The sequence below is a fragment of the Monodon monoceros genome, unplaced genomic scaffold, assembly GCF_005190385.1.
Source record: "Monodon monoceros isolate NGI ecotype Baffin Bay Population unplaced genomic scaffold, NGI_Narwhal_1 Super_Scaffold_13, whole genome shotgun sequence".
Taxonomy (NCBI): domain Eukaryota; kingdom Metazoa; phylum Chordata; class Mammalia; order Artiodactyla; family Monodontidae; genus Monodon; species Monodon monoceros.
In genome coordinates this window covers 65,889,684-65,916,201 of record NW_021703769.1, presented here as the reverse complement: position 1 = coordinate 65,916,201, position 26,518 = coordinate 65,889,684, and the positions used below count along the sequence as shown (strand labels likewise).

The following is a 26,518-nucleotide window of genomic DNA, read 5'->3' as shown; positions in this document are numbered from 1 at the left end:
CTGTGTCACCCAACATTTCTGAGCGAGTAACTCAACATTTCTATGCCTCAGTTTCTTCATCCATACAGTGGGATACCTACTTACTGTGCTAGTCCAGGGGTTGGCAGGTATTTTCTTCTGTAAAGGGCCAGAGAATAAATACTTTTGGTTTTGGGGGCTGTAGAGTTTCTGCTGCAGCTACTCACTTCTACCAGCCATGGTAGCACAAACACAGCCATAGACAATTAGTGAACGAATGGGCGTGACAGTGTTCCAATAAAATTTTATTACGGACACTGATATTTGAATTGCATATAATTTTCAGGTCACAAACTGTCCTTCTTTTGATATTTTTAATAATAGTGAAAAAACCCCACCAGAAACCATCCAACTCACTCTTAGGTCACAAGCAAAAATAGGATCTGGCCTGTGTGTTGTCATTTGCAGTGTCCTATGCCAATCTCTGTGAGCGCTTAGCACGGCAGCCAGAACGCTGCCCTCGAGCTGACATCGAGCACCTACTACGCGCTTAATACATGTTAGCTATTATCTCCCTGGGAGGTGTGAATACGCCAGGAGGCGGCTGTCCCCGTGGCTGGCTTGTTGGTGAGGCTCAGGCCATTGGTGGGGGTACGGGGTCTGCCTTGGAGGGGGAGCAGCTGAGCGGGTTATCAGGAGATAATCCGTTATGGCTCAGGCTACCACTGGACAGCAGTGTTCTTTCCCTGGTCCTTCTCTGCTTGGGGAAAGGGCCCAGAGCACTGGCTTAGCTGCCCAGAATATGCCCCACACCCACCCTGGAGTGAGGACCTCCTGTCACACCCCCCCAGGCCTCCCTCCAGTGTACCCTTCCCCTCCACACACTCCGAGCATTCTGGGCCAGCTCCTGCCTCAGGGTACAGAGCAGACCTCGCCCCAATGTCAGTGACTAAGCAGTTTATTCACAAACGGCTCCAGCTCCAGGCCTGAAGCTTCCTCCTTCCTATCTTTGGCACCAGGCAGTGATTGTCAGGCCTTAACACCTAAGGTCACATCCTTGGGTCCCAGCCCAGGCTGGGGGGGTGGCTGAAACCCTCGGCTCGGGGCTTTGGAGGAGTCTTTCTCTCCGAAGAACTCTGTCAGGCTTCACTCCTGGCCTTTGTCCAGGCTGGCCGCATTTCCTCGGCCCCATCTGTCTCGGTAGCAGATGTCCTAAGGGTTTGGGCTGCAGGAACTATCTCATCCTGGGCGGCTGCGAGCATTGCTGGGTGGGGGTCCAACAGTCCCTTGCGCATGCCCAGGCCCCGCCTTGTTCAAAGTAGACTTGTAGTCAATGTCTCTGAAAAGTCCAGAGTGGGTGCAGAGGATCCGCTCTGTGTGCAGGAGACAGGGTCTACGTTCTCAGACCATGGCTGGTGGTCCTGGCTTGGTCTCTCTTCCCCAGCCTACCTCAGGACTCAGCTGGCACCTCAGTGCCTGTGAGCTGTCTGGAGAAGGTCCTCTCCAAGCGCAAGGTGTTGTATCTGGGGGGCGGCGTGCCCGGCACCTGGGCTGCTGGGGCTGGAGGTAGGCACAAGGCAGAGGTGAAAGTGGGCAGGTCATCGTCTATATTGAGGCCCAGGTTGTCCTGACCCTGAGGGCTGGGCGGAGCCTCGGGGCAGGGGGACGCCTGTCTCCGGGCCCACCACTCCTTGGCTTTGTGCCACTGGTGGCGTGCGACGATGGACAGGGAGTCGATGAAGAAGACCTCGATGATCTCAATGATGCAGACAATGGAGCAGCTCATCCACAGGCCCAGCTGGCCACCGATGTTGGACAGAAGCATCTCGATCTGCAAGGGAGGCCAAGCCAGACTATCAGGAGGGACCCCCGCCAAGCTGGCTTCATGCAAAGACCCCAGTTCCCAAGGGAGTCACCGGCTAGCCCTGGCCCCGAACAGGTTTGGGGGAAAATGGGGGCAGCCTTCCTGTCCCCTCTTACTCTGCCTGATCTGAGGCTTGGTTGGCCTTTGGTGACCCTACGAGCTCAGGCTGGATCCCCACAATCTGACTCTGCTCCCCAAGGCCAGGCAGATGCGTACGCTCGCAGACCCGGGACAGGTCCCAGGAGGAAGCCACTCACGCTGTTGGCAGGGCTCTCCACGATGGATCTCTGGTTCAGGTCTTTGTAGAATATCAAAAGTTTGGCCAAGTCTGTCCTGTAAAGATTCCAATAGGTGGGGCCAAGGTGAGTTGGAGGCCTTTGCACTCTACCAGATGGACAGCCTCTCAGCATGGCTCTCTCTCTCCTGCCCAGCCCCCAGCACGGACCAGGCTCTGAGCTCCACAGGGTCTTAGAACGTGGTTTATGGGTTTCCTTCTGCACCACAGAGCACATCTCTGGCCTGGGGCTGGTTCATTCATTCACTCAAAAAGCATTTCCCCACCTGTAGACTAAGTTCCCTCGGCTGCATTCCCACAGTACAATGTTCTTCATTAAACCTTGACATTGTAGTTGTTTGATTGCAGTCTAAAACATGAGGCAGGTTGGGTATAAGGTCATAATGATAACAACCATAATAACAGCTAGCATTTACTGACCACTTCCTGTGTTGCCAAGCACTGGAAGAACCTTATGTGTTCCAAGAACCTTATGTGAGTCAACTTATTTAATTCTCACAACAACTCTATGAGGCAGGTATGTTTTAACTGTACCCATTTTACAGATATGGCAACTGAGACACAGATCGGATAAGTTACTTGCCCAAGACTACACAGCTCATGATTGGCAGAGCTGGTATTCAAACCTAGAAAGATCTGGCCCAGGGCTGGGCACTGTGGAGACAGTAGTGGCCCAGAGAGATGTGGGTTCACACGGCAATCCCCCCACCCTCTCCCATCTTTGTCTCCACCTGCTGAGGTCCCTGAACTCTGCCCTGGCTGATTTTTGCTAAAGGTCCCTTGGAAGCGAATTTCAATGTGGAAAATTCAAGTGGAATTAGAAGCTGCATGGCTCAAAGGAGTATTTTTCCAAGTGGGTCAAGATACATCAGGAAGCCATGAAATAAACTTACTGGGTCATGACCAGTACCTTTTACAAAATGAAATAGAAAAGATCAGATTGCATCCACAGAGAGATTCGAAATTTTTATCAACTGGTATGGGCACTAATCATTCAGAATTGTGCTGTGACCAATTGGAATGGATGTAAACAATTGGTTTGGTACACAAGTGTGCAACATTTGAGAAGCAGCTCGAATGCATTGTACATCATAATGGAGTACTGTTTCATGACAATTTTATTTCAGTTATGTATTCAATGGGCCACAATGGAAAAAGTATTTTCATACTGTGGGTCATGGTCAAAAAGTTTGAGAGCCCCAGGCCTCGAGCAGGGCCTGGCTCATGATAAGAACTCAGTAAATATTTGTTGCATAAAGAAATAATGAATGAATGAATGAATGAAAAGGAGAGCGTTTTGCACTGAGGAGTCAAGTGAGGAGGCTGGGACGGGGGCTGGCAGAAGCAGAGGAAGCAGGGTGGAGGTCAACTTACTTGTTGAGTTTTTTCTTTATTTGGCCTTGGTCCCAAGTGAGAACAGACAGCAACCATTTCTGTGGTGGAGAAAGAAGTGGCCTGGGGATGCCTGGAGAGACCAGAGCCAGCCTGTCTGCCCTCCCCTCTCAGCCCCAGCCCCTGACCCAGGCCTCCCCTGTGGATCACCCCTGAGGCCAGAGGACACAATCAGGACATGAGGCTCCAGGCTGAGGGCTCCAGGGGGAAGAGAGGACAGAGAACTCACCTCGGAAACCTCAGATGGCCACTGCGCCAGACTGGTGGTCAGCGTCCACTCCTTAAAGCTACGTGGAGAAGGGCATGGAGTGAGGGTGGGTGGCCTGGCCCAGCCCAGCCCTGCTCATCCCACTGCTTTGGGTCCACTCACCTGCAGGCTTCCTTGCACACCGACTGGCAGCCCAGCTCTCCCCAGACAAAGGCCTGGTGCAGTTCGTAGTAGCAGTACACTGAGGGACAGAGTGCAGGGTGGCATGAGCTTTGGGGTCACAGGACCCTTCCTAGGGTTTTCCAGTGGTGCCCCCATAGTCTCCTTTTAATGATTTCACCTTCCACTTTCTACAAACACTAGTTCTCTGGAAACAATTTCTGGCTTGTGATTTTGAGAGACAGAATACTGCCATAGCTAAGAACATGAGTTGGGGTCGGGGGCAGGTTAGCAGCCCTTGCTTTGGGTCTAGCTTTGTTGCTCCCTGGCTGTGTGACCTTGGGAAAGTTGCTTAACCTTTCTGAGCCTCAGTTACCTGTTCTGTCAGAGGATACTATCAATAGCTCCTACCTCCTGGAATTGACAGAGGTGGTCAAGGTTTTAGCACAAGCTGGGGTGTAGCATTTGATCCTTAATCAGAAAGTAGAATTCAAGCCAGGCTTCACAACAGGAGTGAAACTGGTCGGTGTCTCTCTATCAATATCTCCCTCAGGCCAAAGGCCATAGGGGCAGGGTCCCGGGAGCGCCTTAGCTATTGCCAGGGCTGGGCTGACCCCGCTCCTGGGGTGTGCAAGGCGGGGGTGGGTCTCACTCACTCCAGTTGGGGTGCTGACGGTAGTTGCAGTAGTTGGCTCCCTGAGGTAGAGGCTGGCTGAACTGGGCACACCCACATTTCTCCACCATCTTTGCCTGGAAGCACGAGTGAAGGCAGATCTGAAAGACAAGACCCAGGAATTCCCTTAACCTCCTTGCACGTGGATGCCAGAGACCCCCTCCCTACATCCCTCAGTCAGAGAGGGTCAGCTTCCCACAGCCTTGGCAGACAGCATAATGTAGCCCTCATGTCACAGCCGATTGGGCCACAGGGACAAAGCTAGAAAATTTATTGGGAATTTAAACAGATGTGGATGCCAGGTTGAGCTAGAGCTGCGGTGGTCATTTTCCATCATGTAAGTGCTGACCCAGATATAAGTGGGAAACTTGGAGCAGGTGCTAAGAAACAGAGAGAAACAAACCCAGCCCCCAACTTTCTGATTCTCAGGTCCAAGCCCTCCAGGCTGGATCCCTGGGGATCATAATAGCCACGAAGCTTACAGCATAAAAGCTAACGGTGTGGGCTCGGAAGGCAGGCTGCTTGAGTTCAAATATCAGCTGTGCTACCTCCCAGCTGTGTGACCTCAGGCAAGTTACTTAATCTCTCTGATGCTTTGGTTTCTTCATTTTTGAAATAAGTATAACAAGGCCTACTTCATGAAGTTGTGAGTATGAACTGAAAGATGTAAAGTGTTTGTAAATGGTAGCCTCTCACTAAATATTATCCAGAGTATCTTTCCAACGAGCTGACCCCCCACCCCCCACTTTTTTTTTGGTCTTGAAGTCAGTGTGAATGTGTTTCTATTTCTTACAAGCAGACATTGTCTGACTACTGGTCTCTTTTCACTCAGTGTCTCCACCACCCCTCAGCTCAGCTCTGGTGGAAGCTAGCGGACTCAGTGCGCTCAGGGCACGTGGTCCTTTTGTTCTGCTGGGATGATTCTCATTGGCTCTCTTAGTGTCCTGGTGGGAGGCGAAGGGCAGACTGCCAGAACAGGAGGCAGTGTAACAGGTGATCTCGCTCAAGGGTTGACATAGGTAATACACTAGCGGGTGGTGGAGATCATGGGGAACCAGAGAACATGTCTCGTTTGATAAGGCTACTCCACCCACTGTTTATCCTGTAGGAATATGGGCCCAATGTTGCCAGACCTTGCTTTTCAGGAGAAGCTAGAAATCTGGGTTTTCTTGTGACATTCCCTGACTTTTAAACACCATCCAGGAAAACCAGGTGAGCAGGGTGGCGGGGACCTGGGAGCTGCCACTTAGCAGCCCCGGAGCCAATCCAAACTGCCCTGGTGGCTGCTGAAGAGCATACAGGTCGCCCAAAGCCGTCAGTGGGTGAAGGGCGCCCCTCACCCAGTGCCTCTCCCAGACCGCTTCCTCCTCCTGTCCCTTGCTCGCCAAGGCCCATTTAGGAAGTGGATCTCAGCTGTACATTCTGTTCCATGCAAACCTCAATGAATCAATTAAGCTCTGGTTACAGATGGATTGAAGAGGACCGGAACCAGTTGGCATCATTTGCTGTTGAGGTCCTTGGATGAACCCCAGGATTCTAACCACAGTTCCCAGTCCCAGACACACCCCAGCCTATATATAACTTTGTTTCCTGGGTCCAGGCCACAACCCGGGGCTGGGTGCTGCCCCCAGCCTGTACCTGGAGGGAATACGTAGCATTGTAGATGTTCGTGATCAGCACGCCATTCCAGTCCTCCGTGCACCGGCTGTAGGGCTCACTCAGCTTGAAGGACTCCGTCTGTAATCACAGCAGCACACATTCAGCCCTGACCTCCCCCAGGACCCAGACAAGGGGCATTTCTAGCAGCTTCGAGGAGCTGAGCAGTTACCCAGTCATTCATTTAACAGATATTTATTGAGCACCTACTAGGAGCTTGATGCTATTCTAGGCACTATGGAATCCACAGTGATCAAAACAGACAAGTTCCATGCTCTCGTGGAGCTCACATTCTAGTGGGGTAGACAGATGGTCAAAAAGCAAATAAATCATTCTGGATCTTTTTTGATAGTGATCGATGAAACTGGGTAGAGACTAGAGGGGTTGGGAGGAGGGGGCAGTCTTTCCAAAAGTGATTAGGGAAGACGTCTTTGAGAAAAAGACAGGTTGGCTCGACATGGAATGGCAACAAAGAGCTGGACTTGCCAAGAAAGGTAGGAAGAGGATTAGACAGAGGCAGCAGCAAGGCTGGAGGCGGGAGAGGGCCAGGGCGGCCGGAACGTGCTCAAAGGGAGAGCCGTCGCTGGAGATGAGGTCAGAGAGGGTTGCCAAGGCCAAATCATGGTGGCCTCCTATGCTGTGCTGAGAAATTTGGGTTTGGATTTGGTTTTCAGAATGTAGTGAGCCACTGGAGAATCCACGGGGAGGGGCTGGAGGGATTAGAAAGATGAGCAGTGACTGTGCTGTGCGGGGTCCTTGTCTCAATGAAGGACTCATTTCCTACCCTCTTGTCTTCTGGTCCCAGAAGTTGACTTGAAAAAATGGACTTTCTTAGAGAGGACCAAAGAATACCCAGCAGGGCAGAATGATACCCTGATCAGAGGAGGTAAGAGCATCGTAACTCACTGTTCGAAAGCCTTATTAAATTAAGTTTTATTATGGCTTACTACGTTTGGTTCTAGCTTAATATTTGTCACTGCGAAGGAACAATCCAGACAAGCCAATTAAGAAAAAAAAAAAAAGGGTAACGTCTCCCAAGGGGGAATAACAACTGAATATATTGTGACCATATCATAGCTAGGATTTGGGGTGTGTATGTGTGTGTGTGTGTGTGTACAAAGAGTTTTGTTTTGTCTTTTATGAAATGGGGAGGGTAAAGGGCAAATGGATGGCAGACTTACGGGAGGGAAGAAAATTCTTTTTCCTTTGAAGAGTGGATGCACAGAGAAAGAGGTGATTGGGTCGGGGGAAGGAATCAAGAAGTTTGGCGCAGGTAGAAACTACAGACATCTCAAGTGGCTATAATCTCTTTCTGTCCGTATTATAATTCATCTGTTGACCCATTAGTCTCCCTCAATTAATTGCAAATTAATTTGCCCTCCGGGGCAAAAGTGCTCATTTGAAAACGTTTAAACGGAGGAAGCAGAGAGGAAAGTAGCCGTCTGGTTTCCTCTCTTCCCCCGGGGTACCCACTCCAACAGGTCAGATCTCGATCCTGAGATCCAGACACACATCACACGTTCCCTTTGCCCTGCAATGTCCTCTTCTCACTAATAATAAAGAGTGAGTGTCTTTCCACGTCAGTACAGAATAAACAGACTTACTTCATTCCTCTAATAGCTGGGTAGCAAACTGATTTAGAGCCTCTAGTGCATGCCAGGGCTGGGCTGGGATCTGGGCACGAAGATGCCAAGCAGTGGCTTCCCTCGAGGACACCTCCATTCAATGCTACCCTCTAAGCTTCTCCAAGCAGCGATCTCCCTGATCGGATGTCCCTTGGAGCCCCCAGGCCCAGGATGTCCACAGAGCCTAGAGCGTCAGCTACTAGGTACAGGGCTCTACCTGCCTGTGGGGAGAGTTCAACAGCCTGGCATCTAGGGGAGAGGGTCCGTCCACGCAGGTAAGCCCTGTGCAGCTGGTACAGGTGGCTGAGGCTCTTTCTACTTTGAGAACCGGGCCATGGACCACTTCCAGAAAACCGACTGTGAGAAGTCATATTGTGATTTTTACGCTTTTTGAGCACTCGATGGCCCTCTACTCTGCAACGATGCTTATCAAACTCAGAGCTCCTGGGTTATTCAGGTTACTTCCTGAAACACCTGGGGCTGGGGCAGATGGGGCCAATGGCCTTTTGAGAGGGGAAGAGAGGTCTTTAGCTTCTCAAAGCCTCAGCTAGATGTACTCGGACAGAGCCCTGGCTTGCTCTCACTCTCTCTCCCCCGCCGCCTTTCACTCCCCCACTTCACTGTCAGTTTACCAGAAGTGCTGATCTGGGCAGCGTAGGGAAACATTTCGGCTTCTGTCCTGACCCCTAGGGACCCAAAAATGAGAATGGGTATATATGTATGTGTGTGTGAGAGTGTGTGCAAGTTTAGATGGATAGATAGATAGGTAGATAGATAGATAGATATGTGTGTGGCATGCACAGGTATGTGTAGGTGTGATTAGGCGTCTGTGTGCACACGTGTTGTATGTGGGAACAGGACTCATTTTTATCAAAATGAGGTCCTATCTGCTTCCTTCTGAGAATCCTGGAGGGGGAGGGCAGTTGCACAGAGTCCTTAGCTCACCTCTTTAAAGGTATGAACTGTGCCAGGGAAAAGCCCAGGTGGCAGCAGGAGGCTCTAGGTGGAATTATGGGTGTTTTAACTCTTTTTTCTTTTGTTCTGTTTTTAAATTGTAATAAATTATATAAGTTATTTGTAATGTTATAAAATAATTTATAGATATAAATAATTATAAAAGTTATTTTTATGTTTCTAATCAATGGAGGAAAAAAGAATGATGCAACATATGAAGTTAGGACTACTTGTTAAGAATTTGGAGGAATTCTGCATTTCACATCCTGCAGAAATAAAATTCTAGTGGGTTAAACTATTAAATGAAATAATAAAATAACTGGAAGGAAAATCAGCTCAGTATCTGATCTCAAGGAGGGAAAATCCTCAATAAACATAATGACTAAAGAAGAAAACAAAGATTTTGACTATGTAAACCTCTGATGTTTTTGCATGTGAAAAAGTAGCATAATGAAAACTAAAATGAAAGCACACACTGGGAAAGATATTTGCAATACATATGGCAAATAATTAGTACTTTCTATATACTATATGGAACAGATCAGTATCTTACTCAATATCTCACTCAGAAGGGTGTCACGAGGACAAGAAAAATCTTCCCTAACCCCTCTTTTTGGTTCAAATATTCTTCCTTCCCTTCACATCTCTTTTCTTAAAAAAATGTATAGTAAATAGCCAATATTTTTGGAGCACCCAATACATGCCAAGTACTGTTTTCAATTTTCACATGAATCAACTCATTGAATTCTCACCAGACTATGCAGTAACATTATTATCATCCCCATTTTACAGATGAGGTAACTGAGACACAGAGATCACACAATCAAAATGCAAAGCTGGGGTTTGGACCCCAGTTGTCTGGCTCCAAAGTCTGAGCCCTTAATCTCTGTTATACATATGCTTGTGAAGAGAAGTGTGTGCATGCTTTAAGATAAAAATGTACAGTGGGAGGATTTCCCTGGTGGCTCACTGGTTAAGAATCTGCCTGCCAATGCAGGGGACACGGGTTCGAGACCTGGTCCAGGAAGATCCCACGTGCCGCGGAGCAACTAAGCCCGTGCACCACAACTACTGAGCCTGTGCTCTACAGCCTGCGAGCCACAACTGCTGAGCTCGCGTGCCACAACTACTGAAGCCCACGCACCTAGAGCCCATGCTCTGCAACAAGAGAAGCCACCGCTATGAGAAGCCCGTGCACCTCAACGAAGAGTAGCCCCTGCTCGCCGCAACTAGAGAAAGCCGCGCGCAGCAACGAAGACCCAACGCAGCCAAAAATAAATAAATAGATCTTAAAAAAAAAATGTACAGTAAGGTTTGCAATGACAGTGAAGTCTCACCCCTCTCCGGGGCCTGGCTCCACACTCCCCTGGGTGGATTTGCCCTTGCCTGCTTCCTCATCTCTCATTCGTGATCCAACCCATTGTACTTTGGTTTCTGTTCCACTCCGTCCACTGAAAACTGCTCTGGCAGAGAACCGATGACCTCTTGGCTGCCCAACCCAACAGCTTTTGCCCTTTACGTTGCTTGACCTCTCAGCTGCGTTTGGCACCCTAGCTAATACCTTCCTGGAAACCCTCTTCGTTTCTCTGACACCAACCCTTTCCAGCTTCTGCTGCTACTTTGGTCCCTCTATTTCTCCATTTTCTTTCTGCTCAGCCCTTAAACATTTGCATTCTGTCTCAGGTCTTGGGTGATGGCATTTCTTTCCAAGTCTAGAATTATGCTAGATGTAACCCCACCCTCAACCCTGCCGTGGCCTCCGGATTTTTCTCCTGAGCTCCAGGTTCACAGCATCTACTGGCAGGATGTTTTCACCTTGGTTTCCCAAAGGCACAACAACTTGGGTATGTCCCAAACTGAAATGGTTATTTTCTCCCCCAAACCTACCCTTCTTGTATTCCCTAATTTAGAACGTGGCACTTCCATCCACCCCACTACCCAAGCCAGAGCCTAACTATCAATCTAACTCCCCCTGGCCTTTCCTCAGTGACCTCGGTTGTCAAACCCTGTTGCTTGTAATACCTCTCAAATCCATTCACTTTTGCTCATCCCCACAGCCATTGCCTCAGCTAGGGCCTCATCATTTCCTTCTAGTGTTACTGTAAATGCTGCGCTGTCTCCAGTATCTTGATTGCACTTCAGCCAAAGCGGTTTTTCAGAATGACTCACTACATGGCTTCAAATCCTTTCTGCGACCCCTTTGTAATTGCTATGCCCTTTGTCTGGACTAGGCTTTCCTGATACTATTTGCCTGACAATTGTCCTTTAAGAATCCATCACCTAGAAAGCCTTCACCAAAAGCTTCTGTCCTGGCTCCCAACCACCCATCCATCTATCCAACAATATTTACTGAGGATCTACTACGTTCTAAGAACTGAGCCTGGGAACAAGATAGAGAATGTCCCTGTTCTCACAGAGCTTGGACTTGCGTTGCAAAGGTATGTTATCTTCTCTTAAAGGTGAATCTTTGAAGGTAGGTGCTCTGTTGTATCCATCTCTGAATATCCAGTGCTTTGGACACACATGCCTCAGTGAATGAAGGAAGATTAGTTAACCAACTGCCTGACAAACTGAGTCTACCGGTTTAACATGCCTATCGAAAGTAAATAACTAAATAAAAAATAAATAAGAAAGGAAGTCTAGTTTGTTTGGACTTATTCTAGTGGCTCTCTGGTGACCTCTCAGTAATCCCTAGTGTTTTGTTGTTTTAAATGCTCATAAGTCAGAACTAGAGCTTCCTGACCCTGCTCTGTGGCTTTGATTTTGTATATCTCAAATTAAGTGTAGCAGAAAACCGACCCATGCCTTTGTTTACCATCATTGCTAAAGAGAGCATTCGCTTAACAGTGTGATGGATATTTCTCTAAGCTCAGGGAAGAAAACCAGAGGGCAATTCCTTAGTTTTTGTACTTTCCCAAGCTCTAAGTGCGCAGACACTGTGAGAGGCAGAAGGTAAGAATGTGCTGCAAATCCCAGGTGCTTCTTCAAGGTATAAAACTGCCTGAGAAATGTTGGATCAAAATGTTCGCTATTCTGATCTGGGAGTTTTGTAATCTGCCAGTGAACAGAGGAATCAGAGACCTGACTCCTTAAGTAGTAAGCTAAAGGGACTTCCCTGGTGGTCCAGTGGTTGTCTCCGTGCTCCCAATTCAGGGGGCATGGGTTTGATCCCTGTTTGGGGAACTAAGATCCCACATGCCACACGGTGAGGCCAAAAAAAAAAAAAAGATAGTAACTTAAAGTCTTTTCAAACCACAGTTCGAGCAGGTTGGGGCTCAAGATTTTTCCTTGGGCAATCAGCATTCACACAGCCCAAGCTGGTACACAACACTTCTCATGTTGGAACAAATTTCCCACATTGAACAAAGCCACTAAATGACACGGTTTCACAGATGGTGCCATCCTGATGTTTTCTCTTGTCCAGGGTTGCCCTTTGATGGGACATGGTGAGGCACCGAAGCCACAGATGCCAGTTTATCTTCTCTGCTGTCTCAACTTAAATACCACTTCCTCAGGAAAGCACCCCTTGAACTTCCCCTCTTCTCCCTATTAAAAAGCCCTAAATCAGGCATCTCTGTGATATGCTCTCATGCATCCTGTATTTCTCCTTCTTAGCACCTATGATGATTAGAGTTAATCACCTGTGCAATTTTTTGTTTGTTATTGATTCTCTCTGCTAGACCCTAAGTTCTAAAAGGACAGCGACAGTCCTGGGGACACTGATGTAGCCCCAGCATCTAGCACACAGGATGTGCTCAGAAAATGCTTGTTGAATGAATAGATGATGGAGGAATATACAATCCCCAATGCCCACCATATCACTTTATAACTCACTCTGAAGCCATCATTTATGGCTGTGCTAAAGCTTTGGTGTCATCCTAGCTTTACTTTCTCTTAGGAAGACACACTTTTCTTCTCTCATTCTGAACCACTCAGGTTTCTAAAGCTGAGGTTCCTGAGTTTGTGGCCTCTTGAAATGACCACTGGAGTTTGGTAAAAATACAGATCCTTGGGCTCATCTCTCAGAGACATTGATTCAGTAGATCTGAATCTACTCATCAACAAGTTTGGAAACGACTGCGCTGGAGGAAAAATTTGTGAGGGATGAGGGCTAATATGTTTAATTTGGGATACTGAGGTTGGATATAAACAAAGGCATGAACAAAGAGTCCACAAGGAGATTTTTTTCCTCCATAAATAGGTGAAAAAATGCCACTAAGAATGACTGTCAAAAATTATAATAGAGTTTCCCTGGTGGCGCAGTGGTTGAGAGTCCACCTGCCGATGCAGGGGACGCGGGTTCTTGACCCGGTCCGGGAAGATCCCATGTGCCGCGGAGCGGCTGGGCCCGTGAGCCGTGGCCGCTGATCCTGCGCGTCCGGAGCCTGTGCTCCACAACGGGAGAGGCCACAACAGTGAGAGGCCCGCGTACCATAAAAACAAACAAACAAACAACAAACAAACAAACCAAAAAAATTATAATAGATACCATTTTTTTCTTGACAGGTTAGCAAAGATTAAAAATTGGTTAATACCCGTGTGGATACAACCTTATTGGAGGACAACTTGGCTAATATGCATACTGATTGATATACTTCTAGGAAGCAATCGATGACTGCACCTCACATTGCACCATTGTTTTTAGCTGTACCTGGAAACAATCTCAAGTCTATCAACAGGGAATTGCTTCAATAACTTACCCACACAATGGACTATTATGGGTCTTTAAGAAGAATGAGGCAGAATCTATATGTGTATTCATATGGAACTATTTCCAAGCCATAGTATCAAGTGAAAAAGGGGGCAGAACAGTATTTTGTATTTGCATGAAAGGAGAAATGCCTATACCCACACACACATGCTTGAAGCGGACTATCACATCCCTGGCGAAACAGAGAAGCAGCAGCAATAGTCTCTGTGCAGAGGACGGAGGGGGCCAGAGGTCAGGGATAGAAGGGAGATACATCTGCATGGTAGGCTCCTTGTACTGTTTGGGTTTTTTACTTTGTGCATATACTCCCTTTAAATAAGTACTTAATAGTTATTCTATTAGATAGAGCAAGAGACAGAGACAGAGAGTGAGAGAGTGAGACAGAGTGAGACAGAGAGTGGCATAAAAAGACCCCAGGCCTGCAAACAAGAGACTGTACAAGCATGGCCAGGGGCGTCTGAGCACGCTCCTCGCCTTGCCCTTGTGCTTCCATTGGGCGTGACTGACTCAGGGATTGGAGTCTGCAGCCCAGATGTGCTTTCGTTGACAGGTGTGAGTGTTCTCAGCACCTACTGAGGTTAGAAAAGGTCAAAGACTTGAGGGGAGTGGCTCTCGGTAAATGAGGTGAAACTGATGGAAGTAGGATGGTCCAAATAGACCTTTGATGGCCCAATGACTTTCCAGTAGTGGTTTACATGCCCCAGTGGCCTCTAGGTGTCCCAGAAAGGTGTTAATCTGCTCTATTTATACTAGTGACAAATACATAGCTAGTGTCTGACCAGCACAGGTTCCATAAATGCTGACATTTGTCTCTGGAACAAGGAAGGTTCCTTCAATTCTTATCCAAAATGGCATCCTGTCCTTGTTCATCCATACAAAAGATACAAAGACAGCCTTTAGTATAACTACTAGAATGACCACTGCGGTAACCATTGGAAAATACTAGACCATGCTTCCTTTTGAAACCAACAGTCTTTTCCATAAGCTGCACCTCACTGGTTATCCTTCAACAAAATCTGTCCTCCTCACCAAGCCGACAGGAATCAGAAAATTCTCTTACCAGGTGCATCCCTATGGAGGTGGCCATGGCCGTCTCAATCTCTGTTCCCACATCCTCGATGAAGGGGTACTCATACTGCCGATGGACAATCACCTTAGCCCCAGTGGAGGACACCAGGAAGGGGTTGTACTCCTCTTCGTTTAGGTACAATATGACCTGCAGCCCTGGGAGGATAAGGCAGCCTGCTGTGGTCAAAAGCCAGGAGAACGTTCCCTGGTGGTAGCCTACCTCTCCCACTGCTCTGAGATTCTCAAAACCAAGACCCAGGCATTTCCCACAAGTGAAAGGTAGACAAGGGTGAGACTGGAAACTCCAGCCTGACTTGTTCACTGCTCTGTCTCCAGGGCTTAGCACAAAATAGGGCTCAGAAACAGTGTCACTACTGCAGGTTTGCTAAGCATAAGGAAAACTACTACCCTGCCCAAGACATGAATCTCCATGTGGTTCTCTGAGATGGGGAGTTCTGCTGGGCACCCAAAGGGACACACAGAGCTGTGGCTGCTTAAACCCTCAGGGAGAGACACCAGTGGTGAATCTGATCACTGGCCTAACTCCTCTCCCTGTTCCCACTCTTTTTTTTCTTTCTCTTGCGCCTGCAGTCTAATCTGAGCCCAGCAGACAGAGGGACCTTTCAAAAACAGGAATCAGATCAGGTCACTCCCTTGCCTGAAACTCTTTAGTGGCATTTCATTGCATACCTGGGGATGCCATAGAATAAAGTCCAGAAACCTGACTGTGGCTCTCAGGGAGATGATGATGCCTCCCTCCTCACTCCACTCTCCCCTTCCATCAAGAACCTCCAAGCAGGCTGGTCTTCTTTCTGTTTCTGCAGCACACCAAATCCATTTCCTTCTTGGGGTCCTTGGACTTGCTAGTGCCCAAAATGCTCTTCCGTGGACCTTAATGCGTATTTTCCATCTTTAAATAACCCTCCTTCCAGAGGCCTTTCTGGACCTCCTTATCTGAAATAAACCCCCCATCTCAGCCCCAGCCACTCTCTCTACCCTTGCGCTGCTTTGTTTTCCTCATAGCGCTCGCTAGGATTGATAACCAGATAATATCTATGTGCTTGTTCACTCATTTATCTGTCTCTCTGCAACAAAATGCAAGCTCCCTGAAAGCAGAGATGGCATCTGTCTTATTCACCACTGTGTCCCTAAGACTTGGAAGAGGGCCTGGCATACAGAAGACACTCAATAAACATTTGGTAAACAAATGAGAGCAGGGCCTACATGAGTTGAAAGAAGAGAACTTTGAGAGTTATTCTGACTTCTTCTATTTGTAAGTAAAGGAAACAAAGCCCAGAGTGGGGAAGCGATTTGCTCAAGGTCACACAGCCCACATTCAGCAGAGCCAGGATTGTGCAACAGTTCCCAGACTACTTCTTCTTCCCACCGACGTGTGTGCCCTGAATTATGGTTTCTTGCAGATTTGGTAAGAACACAGAGAATACAGTAACAAAGATGAGGTGTCCAGGTAGGTTTTCCTCCATGACAAGACCTTGCCTTTCCTTGTAGGAGTATATCTATATATCAAATCATGTTCAATTTGTTTAGGACCTTTCAATAATTCCTTTTGGAGGTAAACCAGTCCAGTCTGTTGAGTTCCTGCCTTCTCTACAAAAGTCAAAGTAGTAGAGTAGTAGTAATACTAATACTGGAGGTAGTAATTATTGGTGGTGACAGTAGTAGCAGCAGCAATGGTAGTAACAGTAGTAATGACAACCACATCTAGCATTTATTGTGTGTATAGTGTGTGTTATGGACTGAATTTTGTGTCTCTCTGCAGGTTGCCCCTCTACCCTATTCATATGTTGAAGTCTTAATCCCCAATGTGATTGTATTTGGAGATTCAGACTTTAGGCAGGTAATTAAGGTTAAATGAGGTCATAAGGGTGGGCCCGAATCCCATAGGATTAGTGCTCTCATAAGAAGAGGAAGAGCCAACAAAGCTCTCTCTCTCCACAGAAGACAGGCCATGTGTGGACACAGAGAGAAGATGGCCAACTGCAAGCCAGCAAGAGAGTCCTCACCAGAAACTGAATTTGCCAGTAACTTGACCATGGATTTCCAATCTCCAGAACTGTGAGAAAATAAATGTCTGTTGTTTAAGTCACCCATCTGTAATATTTTGCTATGGCAGCCCAACCAAACTAATACAGTGTGTATCAGGTCTTATTCTAAGTGCTTTTTATATTTTGTCTTCTCAATTACCTTGTATCATCGATACTACTATTATTCCCTCATTATAGGTGAAGGGGTGTAACTTGCACTGGGTCACACAGTGAGTGGCTGAGCTGGGTTTTGGCTCCAGAATCTGTCATCTTAACCAAGATAAAGGTGTGTTTGCTTCCCTAATCTCCTGTTCAGCACGTCTGGATTTAAGTCCACCTGGAAGCTGCCTGCCCAGCATTACTCACTCCAGTTACAAGCTTAAACCCGAGTGGTTTCCCTGGGAGAAGAAACCCCAGGGTTGTCCGTGTTGCTCTCTCGAAAGCAAAGAGGAGATGTCAAAAAGGAAAACAGACTCTGATAAAGAAGGAAAGAACCGACATGGATGTTGATGGAAACACTGCAAGAAGAAAAGTTGTGGCCCAAGTTTCTGGCCAGATGGGGAAAACCTGCATCTCTGGAAGGCCTAAAGCATCCCCAATTGTCCTGCTGCCAGCATGCTTGCCATTAGAGCACCCCAGGGTCTCCTTGGTGCAGATTTCCTTACCGTATTCACTGCCTCCCATGGAGGTGCTGAGGATAGTCTCATTCTGTCTATTGTTGAATGTGTAGCAATTCCCATACATTGGATGGTGGAAACGTGTGAAGTTCCTATGGGGGGGAGAATACAGGTCAGAAAAGGGCCGTGCTGGGAACTCCCCTCATGCACCTGAGCTGAAGTCCAAATGGGCAGTGCTAATGGGCCAGCTCTCTTTTGTGGACAGTGGATGATAGACATGACTTACTTCCCCCATCTTTCCTCTGATAGATGATAAACAAGGCCCCTCGTCCAATTGACACATGTTGATGTAGAACCGCTCTCTGCTTTCTGTTCTCCCTCTTAATCTTCTCACCTCCATCTCCATCCTGACTTGGCATTCTTTGTGCCAATATATCTGCCCCCCATTTCCTCTACTCTTGAACTTCTCAGCCAACACTTGACTTTTTTCCATTCCAATTCCTGGCAAATGATCCCCAGAAAAGGAATTACATCATATGTGTCCTTATATTGACTTTAGAACCCAACCTTCAGGGAGACACCATTCCAATCACTCAGTTTTCGCAAGGGTCAGTATATCAACTAACATATAGAAAGGCTTAGTATTTCAAAAGAATGAAGAAAGCACTTCAGATAAGCAGGAACACTCTAGAATGTCCCGTGACTGCCCAGTCTCTACTAGGAATCTGAGTGTTATCTTAAAGGTGGAAAGTTCTGAAAGTTCACACATCTGTACATAGACCTTTCTTCCCTCCCTCTTCTTTCCCTCTCTCCTTCCTCCCTTTCTTCTTTCCTTCCTGTACTAGATCAGTGGTTCTCACTGGTATGTGTGATAGTAATATACAAGGTTATATGTCCACCATCAACTACTCTGTTTCTGTGAGTAATTTAATGAATTTAAGGATATTTTGACTCTACACCATCTCCACCTTCCTCACTGACTCTAGAGCTGAGCTCCTGTATAAGTCGTTTTCCAAAAGTCATAGTCAGTGAGAAGAGCACCTGCTGCTCCCAAGACCTCTAGTTGAGCTTCAGGTGCACGCAAGGAGCCCAGCACTCAGAGCCGCTGGTCCTTGGAGCTGCGAGAGCAGCCTCTTCCCCTACTGACCTGGCATCACAGGACTCCCCATCAAAGAAGCAGGTGACCAGCAGCTCCTCAGCAGAGTAGCTCATGTTTATTTTCTTCTCCAGAGACACCTGTGCCATGATGTTCATGTAGTGCAACTTGTACCACTCCCGGATGGCATTAACCCCCGAGGTGAAGGTGTAGACTGCACAGCTGGATGTGTCATTTGAACACTGTGAATAGGAGGAGACACCAGGATGGAACTATCAGCCCTACCAGTGGCCTTCAGAAGGACTGTAAGGAACTGAAACTCTAGATCAAACACTCAGGGGAACAGGAGGGATATCTGGGGCAAGGATGGGCTTCTTCTCACTTCTGGGGCCTGGGATACATCATTCTCAAGCCTCAGGGACCAAGAAGGGGCTGAGTAAGGAAGGACACAGAGCCTCACTCTCATGACTCCCTACCAAGCGAGAAGCAAAATCAGCTTCTTCAGGGTCCCCAGACATCCAGGCTTTGACTGATTACGGCTACTGAGTTCCCACCCAACTCTCACCATTTCTTATTGGGTCAGCAGTCTAGAAATCGAGATTCTAGCCCAGACTCTGCCACGACCTCTCTGCAGAATCTTGGGCAAGGCATTACCTATCCATTATTTCACCTACAAAATGTTGACCAAAATACCATCCTTCCCCACCTCACATGGTAGTTGGGAGGACCAGCATTTAAAATACATAATAATGAGAGTTTTATAGGGAAACTGTGGTATATTCCAGATGTTCTCATTACACAGGACTTGAAAACTCTCCTAAAAGATGGACACCAGGGCTTCCCTGGTGGCACAGTGGTTGAGAGTCCGCCTGCCGATGCAGGGGACACGGGTTCGTGCCCCAGTCCGGGAGGATCCCACATGCCGCGGAGCGGCTGGGCCCATGAGCCATGGCCGCTGAGCCTGTGCATCGGGAGCCTGTGCTCCGCAATGGCAGAGGCCACAACAGTGAGAGGCCCGCGTACCGCAAAAAAAAAAAAAAAGATGGACACCAAAGGATGGATTTTGGTATCAAGGAGAACTTTATCTTATATAAGGACCCAGGAAGACTTCAAAAAGGCTCAGTGATTTAGAGAAAGGGCCATCTTTCCCCAGGATTTGCAACTGGAGCCATGAGGTCTCACAATTGGCAACCGAGACTATAAAGTGGAGGTGGTTCTCATCTTGCAGAGGTGGCTGGGGCACAGAGAGGAGGGTGATGGTTGAGTTTGGCCAGGAAGACAATGGAATTCATTTCTGGTGAATGGCTGCTTCTTCAGAGTCCCTCAAATGGGACCAAGAAGGAGAGATGAGAAGTCAAGCTTTAGCACCTCATGAAGGCAAGTGCTGCTGGGAACACTGTGTTTCTGCTGCTCATTTTCTATTTTCTTCCTTCTGGTATCTGCACCCCAATTTGGCTTTGGTAGAATTTCCTTCCACCCTTTGGATACAGTCAGCTGAGACTGTCCATCAAGATGTCCTACCCTATGTGAGCCATCAGCTGACCCAAACTTGGCCAATCAGATAGTCCCCAAATGGGATCTGAATCCATCTTTATGGCTGGATTAACAAAAAGACTGAAAACAGTTGAAGCTTATTTAATCCAGCAGCAGTATCTGAAACGACTTTTCATCATTTCTTGCCACTGGGATCCCTGGATCTTCCCTAATTTCTGTCCTTCAAGAGGCCTCCATGAGCTACTGGTTACCTTCTAAGACATTTTAATCTTAAGATTGCCTGGATCAGCTTCAGTTGCTTGCAGCTGATTCACCCTAACTGAGTGTGTTTCTTCCTGTGGGACTATAGGGCTAATGGCAAAGGAGAAACCTGCCTGGACACACTATCCCATCCCATTCCCCGAAACCGTGAGGATGTGCATCTTACCAGCTGGAATCCTACCAAGCCCTTGGACTCATAGACATGCACGACGTCTGATGCCGTGTGAATGATTCTGCCACTGACTTTCCGCTTCCGTCCTGTGCGGAAGTCCCTTGCCTTGCTTGTCTCGCCCTTATCGAAGGCCAGCAGTGGGATCAGGTTGAGGAATTTTGACCCTGTGCCCTTCCTGGCCGAACTCCAGGACTCTGCCTCTCGGCGTTTCCGAGATGTAATCTCTGAAAAGCCAAACAGGGTCTTCAAGCTCCCTCTGGTCTCCTGTTCCAACTCAGCTAGAAGGTCCCGCACGGCACTGTACCTGTCAAGGTGGGAAGGGGGAGTCAGGGATGGAAAACCCCTCTGGCAGAAAGCTGGCACTACCCCATGCTGCTTTCCATCGACGTGCGTCAGCCTGTGCCCATCACCCCAGAGCACTTGGCCAAGAAAACCAGGCCTTTTATAATTTGCCCCCTCCAATGTGACCACTGGCTCAAGTAAAGGGGGCAGGCTCCCATATGACCCTTGTGTGGCTTCCTGTGGTTTCACCTTTGCCACCACTGTCTGCTTGCTCTCAGGGTGTGTTGATGAGTTTGCCCCAACCAGCATTTCTGGAGTGGTGACTGTCAGGTGCCTCCCATAAACCAGCCACAGTGAAGACAAGTAAATAACTGCTAACCAGGAGTCTCCCCAGGGGGCAGGCTCTGTCTCGACCCAGCATACTTGCCCCTACCCATGGGTTCTCCTCGAATCAATGCTGGGAGGGAAGAGGTATAACTGTTACCTTGACAGCCCCCAAGGACACAGAAGCATGATCTGGGAGTTGACTACATGAAGCATAACAACACCATCTTTTAATTTTCACAATACCAAATGGTCCTGGCCTCCCTCTTAACTCTCCCCACTCTCTCTCTCCCTTGCTAGGGGCACAGGCCACACAGCATAGTGACTGAGCGTATAAACTCCAGAGCCAGACTACCTGGGTTCCTGTTCCCCATTCTGGTTCTGGATGTGTGACCCTGGACAAGCCGTTTAGCCTTTCTGTGTCTCAGTTTCCCCACCTGTAAAATGGGGTTATTGGCAAGAGTCAATGAGTTTATTCTATCTATCTATCTATCTATCTATCTATCTATCTATCCATCCATCCATCCATGTATCTCTGTGTGTATGTATGTATATACACATATATATATATACACACACACATATATGCTGTTAAATGGTCACTGTTATTAATTTTATTAGTGTAATTATATTTGTTAATATTTCAATCCTCTACTACAACATCAGCTGCACTAGGACAAAGGCTGTGTTTGGGTCATTCACTTCCATGCCCCAGAATCTAGCACAGTGAATGACAATGTGTAGATGCTGAGTAAAATATTATGGAACAATGGATGAAAGGAAGAAAGGAGGGGGGTGGGAAGGAGGGAGGGTGAGGTAAAGGGAGGAAAGGAGGGAGGGAGGGATGGAGGAAGGAAGGAAGGGAGAAAGAAAGACAGACTTTGAGGTGGAGGATGAGTTTAGACCTGATTTTGATGTTGAGCTTTGCCATCAACTCATTGATGACTCTGGGCGAGAAAGTCGCCCCTGCTCTTCCCTTCTCCCCACCCTCACACCTGCTCTGACAAATTCTGCCAGATTCTGATGTGCCTCACAGATCAGTTTTCAATAATCCTGAGAAGGATTCCAATGACCCATTTAGAACAGGTCCTGCAGCAGACAATTGGGCAGTACCAAGGGCTGATCCTGCCCAGAGCCCAGTGATCTCAATTAGTGGGGCTGGGTTCGCTCAGATGAGCTGAGATGCTTCTGGAAGTCACCTAGGTGTCACGTCTGAGTCAGCCTCCAGCTCACATTCAGGGGAGAGTGAGGGTGTGAGCTTGGAGAGCTCAGGGGAAATGGCTAAGCTGGGCTGTGTGTGTGTGTGTGTGTGTGTGTGTGTGTGTGTGTGTGTGTATCTCCAGGGTAGGAGGAATGCTAGTTCATTCCAGGCTCAACCACCAAGCAAAAGTGATCCTTGCAGCCTCCCTCTCTTGCCTTCCTTGAGCTAGCCCATCCTCAGAAGTAGCTGATGGACTGAAACCTTGGTACAGATTTCAAACCTGGGAGAGGGCAGTTTCCCAACACTGGCAATGAATTCAAATTTCTAAAAAGCATGATTGCAGGCTGGAGTGTGTCACCTTTGGGAGGGGCATTGGCACCTGGAGGGGCGTGACCCCCCTCCCTGTCCCTGCTCCTTCCTCTTACCTGTAAGGATTGATGTTGCAGATGGTGACAGCAGGAAAATCCAGCTTCTGGAAGTGGACTTTGATGGAGACAGAGACGGTGTAGAAGGATGAGATGAGGAGGGCACACTGCCAGAAAATGAGGGCCACGGCTGTCAGCGTGAACAGAATCCAGAGCAGGCGCCGGAGGCGGCCACGGGACACCACGATGCGGCGGCAGCCGTGGGTGTTGGTGTTCAGACAGTACCACCGCATCAGCTCTTTGATGGTAGGTGCCTGAGGTCCCCTCACGGGCAGATTCTTCTTGATTTTGGCTTTGATCTTCTCTCCAGCAGCCATGGTGAAGATGGGACTTGGCGGGGCAGGCAAGCTGGAGGGGCAGAGAAAAAAAAGCGGGTGAGTGGGCACAGCCCGGAGGCTGGGCGCTGGGAAACACCAGCCCTCATGTCCTCAGAGGCTGCCTTCCTCTTTCCCTCTGGCCTGGACAGTCTGTTTTGAGGCCTTGACCCTTGCTCCAGGATATTTGCTTTTGGGCCACCACAGCTGCCAAAGAGCTGCCTCCTTCTCTTGTGGCCCCCAGGCCAAGCTCTCTGGAGGCTGGGTGAGGTGTAACCTGTGAAATCACTGCACGGTTTGCAGGAACTTCCCCCTAGGTGCTTGGAGCAGGAACCCTCTGGGCAACCCCATCCCAACCAGCCTCCACACCCCTCTTATCAAGCTCCATCGTGATTAGAGCATCGAGGGGTCTGATCTTAGTGTCTCCATTAGCTTGCCTTCCTTATGGCATCGTTCCTGCCTTGCCCTGCCCTCTGGTGCCCAGCTCAGCGTCTGGCACAGAGCAAGCACCTTGCAAATCGATTCTAACAGATAAAATCTGCCAAGAGAATTTCCAGGCAGCCACTCTAGATCATGTCCAGTCCCTTCCCAGCCCAGCTGTATCTTCCCAGCCTTTTCTCAGCTGCTTTACTGCAAGTGGAGTGTTTCTGTTTCATTTCTGTTTCACTTCTCTTTACTGTCAAGCCCTTAGTGTTTCTAGAGCACCTGATATAATAATAGCCTACAAATATTGACCACTTGATATTTGCCAGGCACCATGCCATATTTCCTTGATTCTAAGAGAATTTGGAGAATACACTTCGATTTAATAACAACTTTGTCTGGGGAAGAGTGTTGGAAAGCAAATGATCGTGTTCATCAATATACATGCTGCCCCTGAATTACAGAAACTTTACAATGTGAAATAATAATCTTTTAAAAAATGAACTAAAATAATATATAGTCTCATTAGCCTCACAAATGCATACAGTCTCTCTCTCCATATATCATATATATATAATCAATCTCTCTCCAAATATATATAATCTCTCTATATATTTCAGTTCATGTTTCAACAATGCCGTAAGGTAGGCATGCTATTATTACTTCCAGATTACAGAGGAGGAAAATGAGCTCAGAGAGGAGGAGTAACTTGTGCAAAATTACACAGCTAGTAAGTGGAGGCGCTGGATTGGAATCTTGCAGCCTTTATCACCATGGTATATGCCTTGAGGGGCCCGGTATTGTGCTGGGTGCTGCCGCCTCCCCAAGACAGTTAATTAACAGTCCGTGGGACTGAAGTGGGGGGTGGAAAGAGATGGAATCCTGAGCTATTTAATTCCCAAACTCTGGGTAGGTAGTGTGGCCACTTCCTAACACTAGTATTGGTGAGCACTGGTACTGGGGAGGGGGAATATGGAAACTCTGTTTCCTATGCCTACCGTAGGTGACAGCGGCAAATTAGGGTATACTCGAATTTGGAGTAGGATATACAGGGCAGTCCCCATGCCTCATCACATTCTTCAAGCAGGATTCTAGCATCGAGGAAATACTTTTTCTCCACCCTGAACCCATGGGGTATTATCCAAAATCGGGAGCTGGGGCAAAGGTGGGAGGCTTTCAAGTTAATGATGTTAGTGGGTTTCAGGTTTATGATGGCAAGGATGTAGAGTGCTGTGGAAGGAAGGTGAGACATCCAAAGGCAGCCAGACCACTCTAACCCTCCACAGACGTATATGATCTTGCTGTGATCTCTGACCCTCAAAATTATGCAAGAAGCCTCTTGGCAAGAAGAATGTGATTTACTGTGTTTTATCATTTAAAATATTGCCCATCCTCATCTCCTCTCTCACTACAATCCAAAAGCAAAAATTAGCAAGAGTTTGTTTTAAGAAACCTAGATCCAGGTACAATTTCCTGTCAAATAAAACTGCAACCCAGGGAAGATTTTCTCCTCTGTGAACGTTCAACAGAAACTGTGATTCTGGAAGCTTCTGTCATCAAACCCTCCATTTTCTCACTGAAGATAACTCCTGGGGTCCCTCTGCCCCATCAGCCCCTTATCCAGGACTACCTTGACCCCAGTGGATCAGCCACCAATGTTAGTGAAACCACAGGTGAAGGAAGGGAACCCATCTTGCACAGCATAAAACATATACATGTTCACACAAATAATATTTCAACTTATAAACAAAGCAAGGTTGTAGCTACCTTTAGGTTATACTGCTTGATTAAACAAGATGCCCCTGTGGAAGAATTAGTAACTGACACCCAGCACTCACTCTTCTAAGCACTTTCCAGGTATTAACTCATTTAATTTCCACAAATATCTTCTGAGATAGGCACCATAATTTTCCCCATTATACACATGAAATTGAGACACTGAGAGGTTAAGTAGCTTGCCCAAGGTCACCCTAGAAAGTGGCTGAGTTGGGATTTGAAACCATGCCTTTAACTACAAACTGCTCCTCAAATAATAATAATAATAACAGTAACAACAACAGCAACATCACGAACAACAGAAATAATAGCAGCTATCATTTATTGGTCCCTTACTCTACTCCCAGACTTCCTCCTCCTACTCTTTTCACACATTACCTTATTTAATCCCCATTATTATTACATGAGGCACAGAGGAGAAGACGGAGGTGCAGAGTTTAGGCAACTTGTCCAATGCCACACCGGGAGGAAGGATTAAAAGAATTCTCTGGAGTTCCGGAGTCCCTCATGATTCTCTACTGCACCCCTCTCGCCCATTCCCGACCTCAACTATCCCCTAGACCTCAGCGATGGAACCCAAGCCTTGGGCTCTGGGCGCCAGGCCCGCGCTCATCCCGGGGGGCGACTCTGCAGCCCCTGACCTCCCCGCGCCGAGAGACTGGCTGCTGTGGCCGAAGCCACGTCTGCCCCAGGGCAGCCCGCGCTGAGGCCGCCGGAGAGAACCCAACCAACCCGCTTCAAGTGTTTGCTACATTCTGCAACCCCAGTCACCACAGAGAAAACATTCCAGAGGGGAAAAGGAACGATCGCGGTCAGGTCCACGCATCTCACCAAGGCCAGGAAGGGAATGAGCGGGTGCTGGGTGGAGAGACGAGGCGGGGCGCGGCCCCGGACACCCCAGACTCTGTTTCTGAGTAACTCAGAAACGTCTCCCGCCCCAGCTCTGCGTCCTGGGCCACGGCGAGGGCAGACAGCAGAAAGCTGGACCGAATGGACTTGCGAAGGTGTCCCAGCATCCCAGGTACCGGGAGGCAGCCCCGGGCTGATGCCCGCTCCGCCGCCGACCGGGAGGGCAGTGTCCGGGAAGCCCAGGGACCCCGAGGCCACTCCGGTGCCTGAAATCCCCGAGCTGGTGCGACCCGACCCGGCTGGGCTCACCTCACTCAGTTCCGAAGGGCCCGCGGCTAGCGTGTGCGCGATCCGGGTACGTTCCGTTCTGCTCCTCGTACAGCGAGAGCATCCCGCAGCCCCAGAGACCAAGGCTCCTGTGGGTTGGGCCCCGCCCCCTGGAGCCCCGCCCCTGGAGCCCCCGCCCCTCTGACCCCGACCCCGCCTGCCCAGGTGTATTTCCCCAGCGGCCGAGGACTCGCGGCAGCCCAGAGTGGGCCGCGATTCTGCAGCGCCCCCTGCCATCCTGAGGCCGCACTGCGCCCCAGCCCATCCTGCGCGGCGCTTTTAGGTGGTATCGCTCAGCACCTGCTGCCGCCCTGAGGCCACCCTGCACCCTGCATTCCAGCTGGGTCTG

General features: G+C 48.4%; 1 protein-coding gene across 1 annotated transcript; it reads right to left on the bottom strand.

Moving 5' to 3' along the window:
• Positions 1-255: 255 nt before the first annotated feature.
• Positions 256-26,261, bottom strand: SCNN1G (sodium channel epithelial 1 gamma subunit). The gene is made up of 13 exons (XM_029222275.1): positions 26,152-26,261; positions 22,481-22,828; positions 20,243-20,552; positions 18,373-18,563; positions 17,274-17,377; positions 14,556-14,719; positions 6,188-6,286; positions 4,533-4,650; positions 3,880-3,958; positions 3,739-3,796; positions 3,492-3,550; positions 2,080-2,155; positions 256-1,789 (listed from the first exon to the last, which is right to left on the bottom strand). Exons 2-13 carry the CDS (start codon positions 22,795-22,797, stop codon positions 1,409-1,411), a joined length of 1,956 nt encoding a protein of 651 aa, XP_029078108.1. The 5' UTR covers positions 22,798-22,828; positions 26,152-26,261; the 3' UTR covers positions 256-1,408.
• Positions 26,262-26,518: the final 257 nt, after the last annotated feature.